This window comes from Hakea prostrata, chromosome 6 (assembly GCF_041222555.1).
Source record: "Hakea prostrata isolate BN-2017 chromosome 6, UWA_Hpros_2, whole genome shotgun sequence".
NCBI classification, from domain to species: domain Eukaryota; kingdom Viridiplantae; phylum Streptophyta; class Magnoliopsida; order Proteales; family Proteaceae; genus Hakea; species Hakea prostrata.
Window position 1 is genome coordinate 25,460,664 of NC_142605.1, and position 14,492 is coordinate 25,475,155.

General features: G+C 38.0%; 2 protein-coding genes, 1 non-coding gene and 1 pseudogene across 3 annotated transcripts; 1 reads left to right on the forward strand and 3 right to left on the reverse strand.

Annotated features, from left to right (window-relative positions):
- Nucleotides 1-413: 413 nt before the first annotated feature.
- LOC149012882 (calcium-binding protein KIC pseudogene) lies at nt 414-767 on the reverse strand (annotated as a pseudogene).
- A 1,982-nt stretch (nt 768-2,749) lies between these two features.
- On the reverse strand, nt 2,750-2,831 carry TRNAS-AGA (transfer RNA serine (anticodon AGA)). Its single transcript has one exon. It is a non-coding gene; the product is annotated as a tRNA-Ser (tRNA).
- Nucleotides 2,832-2,857: 26 nt separating this feature from the next.
- On the reverse strand, nt 2,858-7,275 carry LOC149012884 (ABC transporter B family member 15-like). The gene is given in 8 exon segments (XM_089158508.1): nt 2,858-4,336; nt 4,426-4,818; nt 4,820-5,290; nt 5,378-5,912; nt 6,010-6,467; nt 6,548-6,726; nt 6,823-6,877; nt 6,977-7,275. Coding segments are annotated over 8 exon segments (3,729 nt in total). The 5' UTR covers nt 7,232-7,275; the 3' UTR covers nt 2,858-2,953.
- A 3,468-nt stretch (nt 7,276-10,743) lies between these two features.
- LOC149012885 (Pentatricopeptide repeat (PPR-like) superfamily protein) lies at nt 10,744-12,788 on the forward strand. The gene has a single exon (XM_089160036.1). The coding sequence runs from the start codon at nt 10,758-10,760 to the stop codon at nt 12,684-12,686; it is 1,929 nt and encodes a 642-aa protein (XP_089016162.1). The 5' UTR covers nt 10,744-10,757; the 3' UTR covers nt 12,687-12,788.
- Nucleotides 12,789-14,492: the final 1,704 nt, after the last annotated feature.

A 14,492-nucleotide genomic window follows, 5' to 3' on the forward strand; every position in this document is an offset into this window, starting at 1 on the left:
CTAGTTAAGTTGCACATAAATTGGCCTGGTAGAATCTCAATTTTAAGAATAAATAAATACATAAATTAAGTCCAGTTAGCTCAGGCTAGCGAGCATGGGCGGGGGCTCCTTCGGGGCTCATTCTTTTAAAATTTCTTTACATGGGCCCTTTTGCCTCTGCTGTGGCATGAACTATGAACGACTGGGGAATGAAGTGTGAATTGGTCCAGGACTGAGAATTGACTAATTGAACTAAACACTCTGAACAATTATTATGATGAACCATTCAAGAAAATGAATAGATTGTTACTTGTAATACAAATTCTTCTTGAACGATTGATTCCATGTATATCTTTGCAACTAAAGAAAATGATAGAAAACAAAGAAGAAGCAACAAAGTAGCAAACAATTAAGAACAAGTGAAAACCATGAACCTATTGATGATTCTTGAATTCCTGCAATAAAGCTGCCTCCAACAGCCTTTCTGATTCCTCCATCAATTCAGGGCTTAATCTAATCATAAGAACACAAAAATCCATCTCATTGAGAGTTCCATCGCCATCCAAATCACCCTCTTTCAACATAGATAACAGTTCCTCATCACTCAATCCCTGCAAGCCTAATAGGGCAGAGTTCCTCTTCAAGCTCTCAAATGTAATGACTCCCTTCTCAGGATCCATCAGTAATCGGAACCCATTACAGAGCTCTGCAATCAATCCCTCGCCGCCCAATTTTTGAGCCATAATGGGCAAGTAGTCTTCAAAATCGACTGCTTTTTGTCCTGCCATGGCTGAATCTACTGGGTTTTTTAAGAATGAAATAGAAGAAGATATGAGAGAAGAGAGTCTCAGAAATCAAAGTAAGCTGGGAATGGATGGAAATGAGAGGAACATAGGGAGCTAAATAATGGAGAGAACTAAAGAGGTTCGCGGAAGAAGCGACCTCAGATGCCAACAAAGCATAAGCTGGTTTCTTCTTCTGGTAACAGCAATTTCTCAGTTTCGTGGAAGACTCTGAAGGGTAGAATCGTCCATGAAGTAGAGAAAAGTTTGGATTCCATAAATGCAAGGAAATTTTAAGCCTTTGGACTCTCTAGCTTTTGGCCAAAAAAAAAAAGGACTCTCTAGCCGTTTTGGGCAGTCGTTTTGGGAGTTCACATTAATCTACCCAAGAAAAAACAAATGGAGGAGTTGATATTCCACATCCCCTTTTCTCCATCATAACTGAGATTTGATTTGGTATATGAACATTTGTTTATTTTCATTTTATTAAATAAGAAAGATAAAAAAAAATATAAAATCGAGGGAAGGTGATCCAAAGATTCATTGTAGTTTACAAATATAGTTTGCTTCATCTGCAAGACTGCAACCATATGAAGACTTAAAATCCATTTTGATGACTTATCAAGAAACACCAAAAACAGTTTTAAATACTTTTGAAATATTTTAATTGTTTGATAAAACTTGTTTTGAAAATAGAAACTATATCAATGAGTGTTAAATGGCAGGAATTAGAAATAGAAAAGGTCTATGTTTTTCTTCATCTTTTCTATTTTCAGTAAAATTCTAATATGTAACCAAAGTTCTCTCCAAAATATATGAATGACATAATAACATTATAGTATACGATAGAGAAAATTACAATGAGACCCTTCAAGAGCACATAAATTAATGCCATGATAGACTATTTTAATTTAAAAATTCCTAATTTTATTTTTATTTTTTTCATACAAGACAAAAGTTGAGTTGAGTAATACTTTAGGTGTGTTTTCTCAAACCCGATCCCCCATCTAAAAATGACATCATTGATGAGCTCTACACTAATTAATATATGCGGATGTATTCTACTCTCGTAATCTCATAAACATTTTCATTGAATTCATCAACAAAAAATATGATTCCACACAAAGTTTGAATTTAATGCTAAAATTTAAAATAAATAAAAAAAAAAAAAAACAATAGCTCTCAATAGGGAATTAGAATTAGAATCCCCTCTAGACCCAGAGCGAAATCCCACCTTATATTATATAATACCTTCATATTCAATATATAAAATCAACTGCTCAAAGAAAAAGAAATAAATGCAAAAAGTTCCTAACATAAATGATATACATGAATACTTTTGAGTATTTCCAAGAAATTTTCATAAAAAATTATTTCCAAGAAATACAAATATTTTCTTGTCTATTAAGTCTACTTGACCAATAAGAAATTAGGAAATTGTTTCAATTCAACGTTATAAATATGCTAAACTATTTAGTGAGAAGAAATCAATCATTGGATCAAGATTTTGATCTTCCACTGTTGAAATTTCAATCGAGATGCAATCCAACGATCATAAATCTTGCTAAACAGTTCAACAAATTTATTCCGCCGAACCATAACAAGATTAAAAAAATTGAAGGGTCGACCCCCAACTTAGACATGTGAAAAGGGTTGAGGTTGAATTGACTATATGATCCTTACCGTCCATGTGATACATCTTTTGACCAAATATTTCTGAAAACCAAATTTTAAGGTTTTCATATTGGAAATTGCACATCACTTTTGGAGGCTTTTCACCTCATTGACTACACACTACAAAGGAAAGGGAAGACTGAAACGTGTTTTCTTCTTTTCATTGTTAATTGCTTGGGTAGTGAACCGGTCTAACATGCCGACCGGCGCTACGATCGCAATAGAAAAATAAGATAATAACAGAGAATTGAGTAGACACGTTCCACATTAAAAAAATGCCAATCAACAAAGAAAGGGCAGAAACGTAAAAAACTCGTGAACGGCAGGATTCGAACCTGCGCGGGCAGAGCCCACATGATTTCTAGTCATGCCCGATAACCACTCCGGCACGTCCACTTGATGAGTAATTATTTGCTCGAAATTATAACTATTTGTGTATTAATAGATTTGATGTCTTTTGATTAATCATGTATCTTACCTAGCTTACACGAACCTATATTTCTAAGTAATAGCATGGGTTACATGTGTTGGAGACTGACAAGAGAATAATAAGCTCCAGTGGGTCCCTTAGCCAAAAGGTCAGAATGAGTGCCTTCTTCCACCACCTTTCCCTTATCCAACACTGTGATGAAATGACAATTCTTAACAGTGCTAAGGCGATGAGCCACTACCACAACTGTCTTCCCAACCATTAGACTCTCCAATGCTTCTTGCACGACCATCTCCGATTGGCTATCCAATGCACTCGTTGCCTCGTCCAACAATAGCACCGTTGGATTCTTTAAAATCGCCCTTGCTATTGCTATCCTCTGTTTTTGCCCTCCTGACAATTGCAATCCTCTATCTCCACATTGTGTCTCATAGCCATCCTTCAATGATGCTATGAAATCATGAGCATTCGCTGCCTTTGCTGCTTTTATGATTTCTATTTCATCTACCTCCTCTGAATAAGATTCAGTTCTGCCATACTTTATGTTCTCTCTAATTGTCCCAGTGAACAGTGTTGGCTCTTGACTCACCAGCCCAATGTGCTTCCTCAGGGACCTCAGATGGTATGATTTTATGTCTCTTCCATCAATTCTCACTGTTCCTTTCAGTGGGTCATAGAATCTCTCTATTAGGGCAATGATGGTTGATTTTCCTGATCCACTCTGACCCACTAGAGCTATTGACTTCTTGGGTTCAATGTTGAGAGATAAACCCTCAAGGACAATGTCATTCATTCTAGTTGGGTAAGCAAAGTAAACGTCCTTAATCTCAATGAACCCTACCAACCCATGGGGACCGGACAGCTTGTAACCATTTGGGTTGTCCGGCTCGATTCGGGTAGGCCGGTTTATTATTGAGAAGACTGAGGTGATAGCATCAGCACCTTTGGCTAGATCAGTGGTCATGGCTCCGGCATCAGCAATGAGACGGCCAGTGCTAAGCAAGATCAAGTAAACCTGGATGAGGGCCTTGGAAGTTATGTAGCCATTGGAGACGAGCCTTCCACCATACCAAAAATCTAGGGACCAAATGCAAGCCATGATTGCTTGGGAGGAAGCCAGGCAAATGCCAGCAAGCCAAGATTGGCGAATGCTCTCTCTTCTTGGGCCTTCTTGGGTCTTATGCAATATGCTAAGGATCCTTGCCTGAGAGGAGAAGGCTGTGATGGTGCGGAGATTGGAGATGGCTTCTGCGGCGAGCTTGCTGCTTTCTTCTTGTGATTTGGTGGTCTTCTTGGACATGCTCTTGAGTAGGACACGGTGGGTGTAGAAGCAAACAATGATCAAGGGTTGCACCGCGATCATCACAATCGCAAGCCTCCATGCAATAAACAAACTCATGGTGCAAGCAATAGCTACAGCCGAGAAGGCTTGCACCAGAAGAGCTACCCTATCTCCCACTAGTGATCTCACCTAATAATAGTCATCATCTATTCTATATCAGCAAAAGCATTAAAAAGAAGATAATATACTGAAGACAAAGAGAAAGAGGGACAGTATACCGTATTGGCATCCGTAGCGAGCTTAGAACAGATAGCTCCAGTGGAGTTTTCATCTTGATCAAACCAACCCACCTCAAAAGTGAGTATGTTGGATAACATTCTCTCTCTGACCCTCTTCGTCAAATACTCACCCATGGCAGCAAAGTTGTAATGTTGGATAATGTTGATCGCCATTGTAAACACTGCTAGTGATGCCAACAACAGAGAGTATTTGCTTGTCTGCAACTTTATCTCATTGTGGTCTGTCAAGAAGTACACCCATATCATACCTCCCATCATGAACGCATATGCTGGCTGAACCACCCCTGAAAGCATTGCACCAACACATCCCAGGCTGGCTTGCTTCCACTCAGGACGATTCAGGAGCAACAGACTCCAAAATGATGGAACTGGGAAGCTTTTTTTCCTCTGATGATGATGTACGAGCAGTGCTATTGATCATGATTGGGCTTCTTTGATTGTTGTTGTCACTGTGGAGCACAAGGTTAAGATTGGATTGTCTGGTGGAGGGAACTGTGGAGGCTTCTAGATCCTTCTTTGCCTCTTGTGCTTGAAAAAATGAATAATAAAATCCATTCTGGTCCTGGATTAATTCATTATGTGATCCAGTCTCCATCACCTTTCCATTTTTCATCACAGCAATCATGTCCGCGTTGCGGATTGTGGAGAGCCGGTGCGCGATTATGATCGTCGTTCTTCCCACTGCCACCTTCTCCAGTGCTTCTTGGACAATTCTTTCTGATTCTGAATCCAATGCACTTGTTGCTTCGTCTAAGAGAAGAATTCGAGGTGCTTTGATTATTGCTCTTGCTATAGCTATCCTCTGTTTCTGTCCTCCAGACATTTGAACACCTCTCTTACCTACCTAGTGTTCAGAAGATGAATTTAGTTTTTTTACAATTATAAGATCCTTGTGTTTACTTAGATTATGAATACAAACTCATCAACCAACCTGGGTTTCATATCCTTGAGGCAATTGCGATATGAAATTATGAGCATTAGCAGCTTTTGCAGCTGCAACAATCTCCTCCACTGTTGCATCTTCTTTACCAAAAAGTATGTTCTCTTTTATGGATGTCGCAAAGAGAATTGGTTCTTGACTCACTAAACCCATCTGGGATCTCAACCATTTAAGCTGAAGCTTCTGAATGGCCACTCCATCAAGTAGAATCTCTCCATTGAGTGGATCATAAAACCTTTCCAATAAAGCAATAACAGTTGATTTACCTGACCCGCTTCCTCCGACTAATGCTGTTGTTTCTGTCGCCGGAACTTTGAAGCTGAAGTTTGAGAGGATCGTGTTATCGATTCTGGACGGATAAGCGAACTCGATGTTCTTGAATTCAATTTCCCCTGAAATGTTTTCCAGAATTTCTCCTTCTATGTCGTCAATTTTGGGTACTCTTGTTATGACTTCCATTATATGTTCTCCTGCTGAAGCCGCTTCAGACAGATACTTCAAGTTTGACAGAGCAGCCCCCAGTGCCCTGTTCAAGAAATCAAGATTGAATTGATCAAAACAGAGCAAGAATGAAAAATGAAGCAACACCAACAAACAAAACAGAGCAAAGAGATAAATTTTACCCTCCACCAAAACCAATGGAGGTTCCAACACTATAAACATTTCCTCCTTTAGCTCCATGATACATGACTAATCTGCTGCCATACCAAGAAATGAAAGCCCAGGTAGCGAAGATAACACCATTGCTACCAATTGCTAAACCCTTGGCAACGCCCTGTTTCAGGCCTAATTTAAAAGATCCTTGAAGTGCTGCAGAGAATTCTTCCATGCCCTTGCTTTCTGCAACAAACGAGTAAACCGTCCTGATAGACGAAATCACCTGCTCAGCTATAATGGCAGCCTTGTTGTATTCTTCTCTTGACTTTCTTGCTAAACCCATTAATGTCCTTCCATAGATGATTCCTGGGAGAACTAAAAATATGATGAACGGAAAAGCCACGAGGGCCAGTCTCCAAATTAGCAGGAAAGCCACCACGTAACTGCCTATGAACATTGTTACATTCATCAGGAAGTTTGGCACCTGTTATGTAATAAATCAAACAATTACAACAAAGAATCATACAATCTGCTGTGTTCAAATTTCTTGTGAATTGTTGAAACCTTTTCACTGATGGTGTCTTGGATTACGAAGCAATCGTTGGAGACACTTGTAATCACTTCAGCCGAGCCAGACACTTGCAGATCAAAGTAACCAACTTCTTGCCTCATCAGTGCACTGAGATACGTGGCTCTCATCCTTGACACTTGTCTTTCTCCTGTTCTTTTCCAGCAATAAGCTTCTGCAAACCCAATTATCTTATTCTGTTAGAGCTGAAAGCAAGTTCATGTAAAGAAACTGAAGCAGAGGTTCATCAAGAAAGCACAGATACTCTTACCTAAGAAAGAGAAGAAGAACGACCAACAAGCCAAGTAGAGCATCACAACTACGTTCTGATCAGTTCCAGGTAACAAAGAACAACTGCGAGTTATTGTTAATGTAGATGCAAGAAACTAAAAAGGGAGCTTAAAACTTCTTTCAGTTCAGATTACCTCATTGATACGATGAACAAAGGCAGTAGAATCTTTGGTGGGGTCAGTGCCAAGATTGTTCATGATCTTGCTAGTAATGAAAAACTTGATTGGGTTGATTAATCCATCTCCAACTGCGCCCAGAAATCCCAGAAACATCAACAACACATCTATACGGTCTGCTTGCATGAAAATGATGCAGATTGAGAAAGAGCTCTTCTTCTTCTTAATTGAATTCTTGCTCTGCTGGCCCAAAGTTTTGTCTTTGTCACCCATTTTTTCTTATTAGAATTGAAACTAAAGGAGCGGAAAGAGAGAGACTGTTTTAACTTGAAAACTTTGTCTAATGAAGGCTTTAAGGAGTCTGGATTTAACAGGACTCATTGCATGTTCGAATACAAAGCTTCTTTACTCTTTAGTGCCAATCTATGGTGATCACACTTAAGAAATTCAATAACAGAATACCCATAACAGATTCAATATCTTTAGACTTTATGATGTAAGCTAATCTGGAAATTTTCCTTCAATTAATGAAGGGTTAATTACCAATCGTGCAAAGGGAGAGAAGTGTAGCACTTGATAAATAAGAGCTCCACCAGTTTTAGTTTTGGTTTTTTCCTGATTTTTGAAAGAAAAATTGATAATTCACTAAAATTGTTTGGTTAGTTGCCTAAGGTGGGAGAGTAAAACATGACAGTAGTTTCTACGAAGGAGATATTTTCGGTCATTTTTGTTAGAATAAACATGGATAAGGTGTTGTATAAGACAACATAGGATTTTGCTTGGGAGCAGTACCAACATGGCACTGCTCCTAGCAGCTAACGCTCAAGATTGAAAGTTGAGTGGTAGATTTAATAATAACCATAGATTTAAGGCACATGCTAAAATTCGAATTACGATATGAAGTCTTCTTGTTTGATTGCTGAGAAATTGAATGTTCTGACATATTTCGGGGGATCCTAACTCACATGTGGATTAGGGTTTTGAGTAATTTTTTTGGACAACCAACTCATTTGGGAGTTCTTGCTCTAGATTTTGGATTGTTGAGGATTCGATTTCACTTCAGTAATTAATGGAAGGAGATGGAGCGGTTTTTCAATCTAAAACCGAGCAATTAGATCGATGTTTTCTAAAAATGACGCTTTTGGTGAAGAAAATACTTCTCCTAAGCAAGATATGTATGTATAAGGGTGTCAATTTGCGTCCGAAACCGTTTAACCATACCGAACTGTCTAAAACCGCACCGTACCGTACCGTTCAAAATTCGGTACGGTACGTACCGAAACCGAATATCTTCGGTATGGTTTTGGTTTTAGGTACTCATACTGTTGGTACGTATTGAAACCGTACCGAATTGATACCGTACAAAATTAAGAGATATAAATTGTAATTTTACAATTAAAACACTTAACCTTTTCCCTATCGCTAATTCTCTATTTCAATTTTTTGTTTCATCATCCACTTCTCTTTTTAGATTTACTTGTTTTCTCACTATTAATTAGATTTATTTGCTTTATCTATGTTAATTTCAAATTATATCGATTGGTTGATCACAATTTCATTAGGATTTTAATGAACTAATAACAAAAGTGGCATAAGTTCATTCGTACCAAAATTGTACCGCACTACATACCGTGTTTAAACCGTTTTCCCATACCGATTTAATACCGAAACCGTTTTTATAAATATCGAAACTGTTCGGTACGGTACGGTTCTGGTTTTCGATATTCAAAGTTGGTACCGCACCGAAACCGTACCGATTGACACCCTTATGTATGTAGTTGTATCTGGATCGAGGAACACGAACCCTTCCAGCGGCGGAGGATATCCAAAGAAGAGGGTATGAAAAGAGGATTTCAAACCAGCTTGGTTCACATGATTCTAAACGAACCGATCGCGGTTCGAGTGGAAGCAAAAAAAGGGGCATTGCTCCCACTTAAAATTCAATTTTCTGCATGTGCCTTAAATTTATGGTTATTATTTAATCTACCACTCAACTTCAATCTTGAGCGTTAGCTGCTGAGAGCATTGCCACATAGGTGCTGCTCCCAAGCAAAAACGACAACATAACAAAGAGCACAAAAGATGACAGAAAATATCTCCTTTGTAGAAAGTAATAGATTATAAGTAATAAATAATAATTACTTAATTATTATTAAATATAATATATTATATAACAAGAAATAAGTTTGGTATACTTGGGTGAATAATATATTATGTGTCATCAGTTTGGTTATGGATTGGTTTTTGTTTACCTTGTAAATACGTATCAGCTTTGATTTTGTTTTAATTCACTTTTAATGGTTGGTGTTAGTTTTGATATTTCTAAAATATTATTCAAGTGGAGATGTGAGTAAGTTGGAGGTCGGAGTGAGAGGAAAAACATATAATTTTAAAAGAAAAAAAATAATATTTCATTCCAATTTTTAATAATGTTATCATTTTATTCCTTCTTTTAAGTAATAATTCTACAAACATTCATTATCTGTATAAACTAAAATCAATAGTTTACACCGATAAATCTTAAAAGAATCTTGATCTATTTATGAGTTTATGTTTTCGTTAATTTATGTTAATGAGAAACAGGAGCCATAAATATTTGTAAAAACAATCTTTTTTATTTTCCCCTCAGAAATATTTGTAGAAACAATCTTGTAGTGGGTGAAGTATACATCCGATATCTCTTCCTTTAGAATCAATTCCCCATGCGAATCGGATGAAGAACCGGTTATTATCAGTCCATTTCGAGAGTTGAATCGATTCTCGGTCACAATTCGGTGATCCCATTTCAAGGGGTAGGATTGATTGATGACTTTCCTCAGTTGATCCACACCCCTTTCAACTTTTCCTGCCTTTTATTCTTTTCTCATATCGAAATGTTGGGATTGACCAAAGAATCTCTTCCTTCTGTTCCTCTGCCTTCTACTCTTCTCTTCTTTTTGTTCCCTCTTTGTATGATAGATTACACATATATACTTGTCTTTTTCAATTTTGATGAGCATTATTCTGTAAGGAACAATTGTTCACTCTACATAGAACAAATTCAAGATGACTTCAATGGAGCATCATTCTATTCTAGAATCATTGATGTCTGGCAAGGTAGTTTGGCAATGGGTGGATGAAGGTGGATTTAGTAAAGTGGAGTTTTTTTGGATGGGCAGTCGGAAAAGGATGTTGTCCATCAGATTCCAGGGCAAATCGCTGAACCCATCTGGAATTGTTGGAACCAAGTCATCCACCTCTGAACTCTGATAAGTGGTGATGTTGCAGGGGGAAGTCATCTTCTTTGCTTGTTTTTATAATCGGATGAATCCACCTACTAGGACTTGAAGAGCATATTACCTGTTTGTAAAATGAACCCAACCACAGATCATCGTCACCAGAAAAAAGAAAAAAGTGAACAAGAGGGAAGAACTGCAAATGGGTATTAAGGTTTAGGGATTAAAATCTACGAATATGGAAGTAAAGAAGACTTGATATTTGATTTGAGTAACTGAACTTCATTGTTCTTGATTTCTCCATCAGAACGGTTCTCTTGAACATACTCTTGAGTAATGTTTTACATGATTTTTGACTAGTCCAAGATCAAGTAAGCAGTTGTCTTCGTTAGAGTGAGAGGATGCGAAAAGGGCACATGTGTAATTGAGATATTCATTTTGTGTCTTTGGTTCTTCCACATGTCTCTATTTTAGTGGTTCATGTGATCTCGGGCGAAAATACAATCTCTTGGGGATAAGGTATTTATATACCTCCTCACTTTTCCTCCAATAACGTGTCTTTATTGAACCTTCTCTACTCTACAATGGCCATTTTCAGTTCTTCAGATTGGTCTTTAACTTCACTTAGTTGTCAGAGGAAAACCCACCCTGATACTTTGATTTCAATCTCAAAATCCCTCCAGTTTCTCTCTGCTCCCAACTCAATTCGTCGACTTTCCTCATTAAACTCTTCTGGCTATGAGAGTCCAGTTTTAGAAGATTCTTCAGATAATCTAAAGACCAATGTGTATGACCTCAAACTTCCAGATCTCCAACAATCTGTGACCCTGGATATTCAGAACTTGAATGATTTCTTACTTGGGTTATGTAAAGATCCTCGGACAGCGCCACTCGCATTCAAATACTACCAGAAAGCAAAAGATCACCCTGAATTTAGACCAGAGCCATTGATGTTAAAGCTTCTTATCAGGTACTTGCTTAAATCAAAGAACTGGAGCTTGATTTCCCTGCTTTCAAGAGATTTCAAGGCATTTTCGGTGATTCCTGATAGAACTACATGTTCTACTTTGTTAGATAGTTGCATTAGGAACAGAAAATTCAAGGTTGCCAAAGCCTTGCTTCATATATTTGAATCAAAAGAAGATGTTGCTCTTTCGGCATTTAATTCAGCGATGAGAAGCTATAACAAGCTCCATATGTATAGAAGCACAGTTATTGTATTTAATCAGATGCAATCTGCTGGAATTGCACCTGACTCGAGTTGTTATTGTCATGTCATGGATGCTTATAGAAAACTTGGTCACACTGAGAAAGTTGTTTCCCTGTTTAATGAATTTGTAAAGCAGGATGCCTTAAATTTCATGCCCTTTTCTACTCGGATATATGGAATCTTATGTGACACTCTGGGAAAATCTGGAAAGGCTTTTGAAGCTCTTGAGTTCTTCAGAGAAATGAAGAAAAAGGGTATTGAAGAAGATTCCTCAATTTATTCCTCTCTGATTTATGGTTTTGCAAGAATTAGGGAGGTTAGACTAGCTGAAGAACTCTTCCAAGAAGCAAGAGAAAGGAGAATGGTGAAAGATCCGGATGTGTGTCTGAAACTAGTTCTGATGTATGTTGAAGAAGGACCAGTGGAGAAAACACTTGAAATTGTGAAGGCAATGAAAGAAATCAGAATCAGCATTTCTGACTGCATTCTCTGCACGATTGTCAACGGTTATGCGAAGAAACGAGGACTTAAGGTTGCATTGAGGATTTATAAAGAGTTGATCTCACTAGGTTGTGAACCAGGTCAAGTAACTTATGCTTCTCTTATAAACATATATTGCAGGCTAGAACTCCATACTGAAGCTGAGAAGGTATTTTCTGAGATGGAACAAAAGGGATTTGATAGATGTGTTGTTGCATATTCTAATATGGTTTCTATGTATGGGAAAGTTGGGAGAACTAGGGATGCAATGAGGCTTCTTGCTAAGATGAAAGAGAAGGGGTGTGAGCCAAATGTTTGGGTTTATAATTCTCTCATTGATATGCATGGCAAAGTGAAGGATTTGAGGCAGGTAGAGAAGCTATGGAATGAGATGAAGCGAAGGAAAGTGAACCCTGATAAGATTACCTACACTAGCATTATAAGTGCATATAATAAGGCCAGGGATTTTGATTCTTGTATAAAGTTCTACCAAGAGTTCAGGATCAAGGGTGGCAAAATAGACCGGGCCTTGGTGGGGATCATGGTTGGGATTTTCTCGAAGATCAGCAAAATTGATGAACTCATTAAGCTTTTACTAGACATGAAGTCTGAGGGCATCGAGCTCGATTGGAGGCTGTACACATCAGCCAGGAATGCCCTGAGAGATGCTGGGTTTCAAGTTCAAGCCAAATGGTTTGAGGAAAGCTTTAGGCCAACAGAAGTTAAGTTGTTAGCAGCCCCTGGGCACTTAAAGACCATGGTGCTAGAAAGACAAGCTACCTCAGCTGTTCAGAATGTAGGGGAACAATACCTTCCAGGATAAGTTCCACTGATATTTCTTGTTTGAGGTCAAGATGTGTGGCTTCATATAGCTCAGTTATCAACTGTCATCAATCAAATAAATGGGTTGTGAACTTGGAATGCCTGCTATAGCTTTGAACTGCTCCCTTTTCAATTTCTATTTTATTGTGCATAGTATAGTCAAAAGGGAGTGTTCATTAGAATTGCTCAAGAACCAACTTTTAACTCATTCTCATGGCTTCACTGCATTTGATTCTGAATGATGTGTCTTCACTTAACAGTGATGGATTTCCCATGGACAAAGGAAATTGAGAATTTATAATGTCCTGAGTCTCAGAAGATCTTGATTCATTGTTGTGCTTGGACTGTTCAATCATGTGTACTCTCGGGAGTAAGTGGAATGCGGTATAAAATAAAGAACGCTTATTACTTTCTATGCAGTTTACTCTGAAATTTTGAAGTGTCTCATACATTGTATTGGTAGAACCTTTTTACAGAATTTAGTCTCACATGTAAAATGTGTTGTATATGTAGTTCCTGCCTCTTTTGCTACTACAATGGGAAAAATTCTCTATTTAGTTGGAAGATCACTAAGCAATACCTTTGTGTTTTCCTGTTTGTTTTCATGTTGTACATACTTGCTTTGTTGTGTATTGCACCTTCCAAGATCTGCTGCTTTGATATTGGCAGTATCTGGTTAATGGCTGAACTCTTATGTGATTATTCACTTTCTATATTGCAAGTTTTTCTCACATTGCTAGGAAGGCCAACTCAGTGGCTGATAACCTAGCTAAGAAGACCCTATCAAACTTGAGCATGACCGCATGGCCTCTTTTGACTCCATGGCTGAAGGACAAAAGTTTTTTCACCTCCCCAATGAGCTTTGCTCAATGAACAGATCTCTTTCATCGACTCATCTGTTGTTGGAATCTTTTGTAAATTTTATCTGATTCCCATTAACAATTATGAGGACTCTGCAGCTTTTATCTTCAACAGGAATAGTTGACTTGCCAACAGGTGCTACTAGTAGGTCGAACACCTTATTATAGCACTTGCAGCATGATAATGTATGCAGAAAATTGTAGACTAGCCCCCTGGTTATGGTCTATGGAGTGCTTAAAACCCAGCAGGCAATCTGCAGAGGCGACTGCAATACTCGAGCCTAAACTACAGGTAATGGTTTCCAAATTCTTCTTGTGGACTTGTCTGGTTTTAAATTATGAGAATCAACAGAGTGTAAATGTAAATGTTGAATGTGGCTCATTCTTACTCCCTTTCCCTCTTCTCCTAGAAGAGTTTCACAAGAATGTCATTAAGATCATTGTGTTGAGAGGTTTAATTGTCCCATCTGCATAATTAGTTTGGTTTTGTTCTGTTGATCTTAATGAAATTCTGTGTTCTGGGTAGTTGAATGCATATTTGAGCTGTTTTATCTTTTATAATTTCGCAGCTGTTTATGGCCGATCACTGAATTTTCACTGAATTCAAGCTGAACTAAGTTGTAATTAAAACAGGTTGCCCCAAAAAAAAAAAATTTTTTTGCAGGGTGGCCACTTAAGTGGGCTTCTAATTTTTGACTATCCACTTAAGTGGGCCTCTAATTCTTGACTATCCACTTAAGTGGGCTAAATTGCACGGCACCCACCTTCATCAACTTGGTAAATTGCAGGTCACACAAGGTGACTGCTGTGATTCTTTCTCCTTAGCATTGACAAGCCATCTCTAATTTTACTATGCACATTGCAGTGGACTCATCAAGAATTCAACCAAACATATATGTTTGAAAGAAAACAAAAATCAACAGAACGATGTGGAATGAGAATTTCAG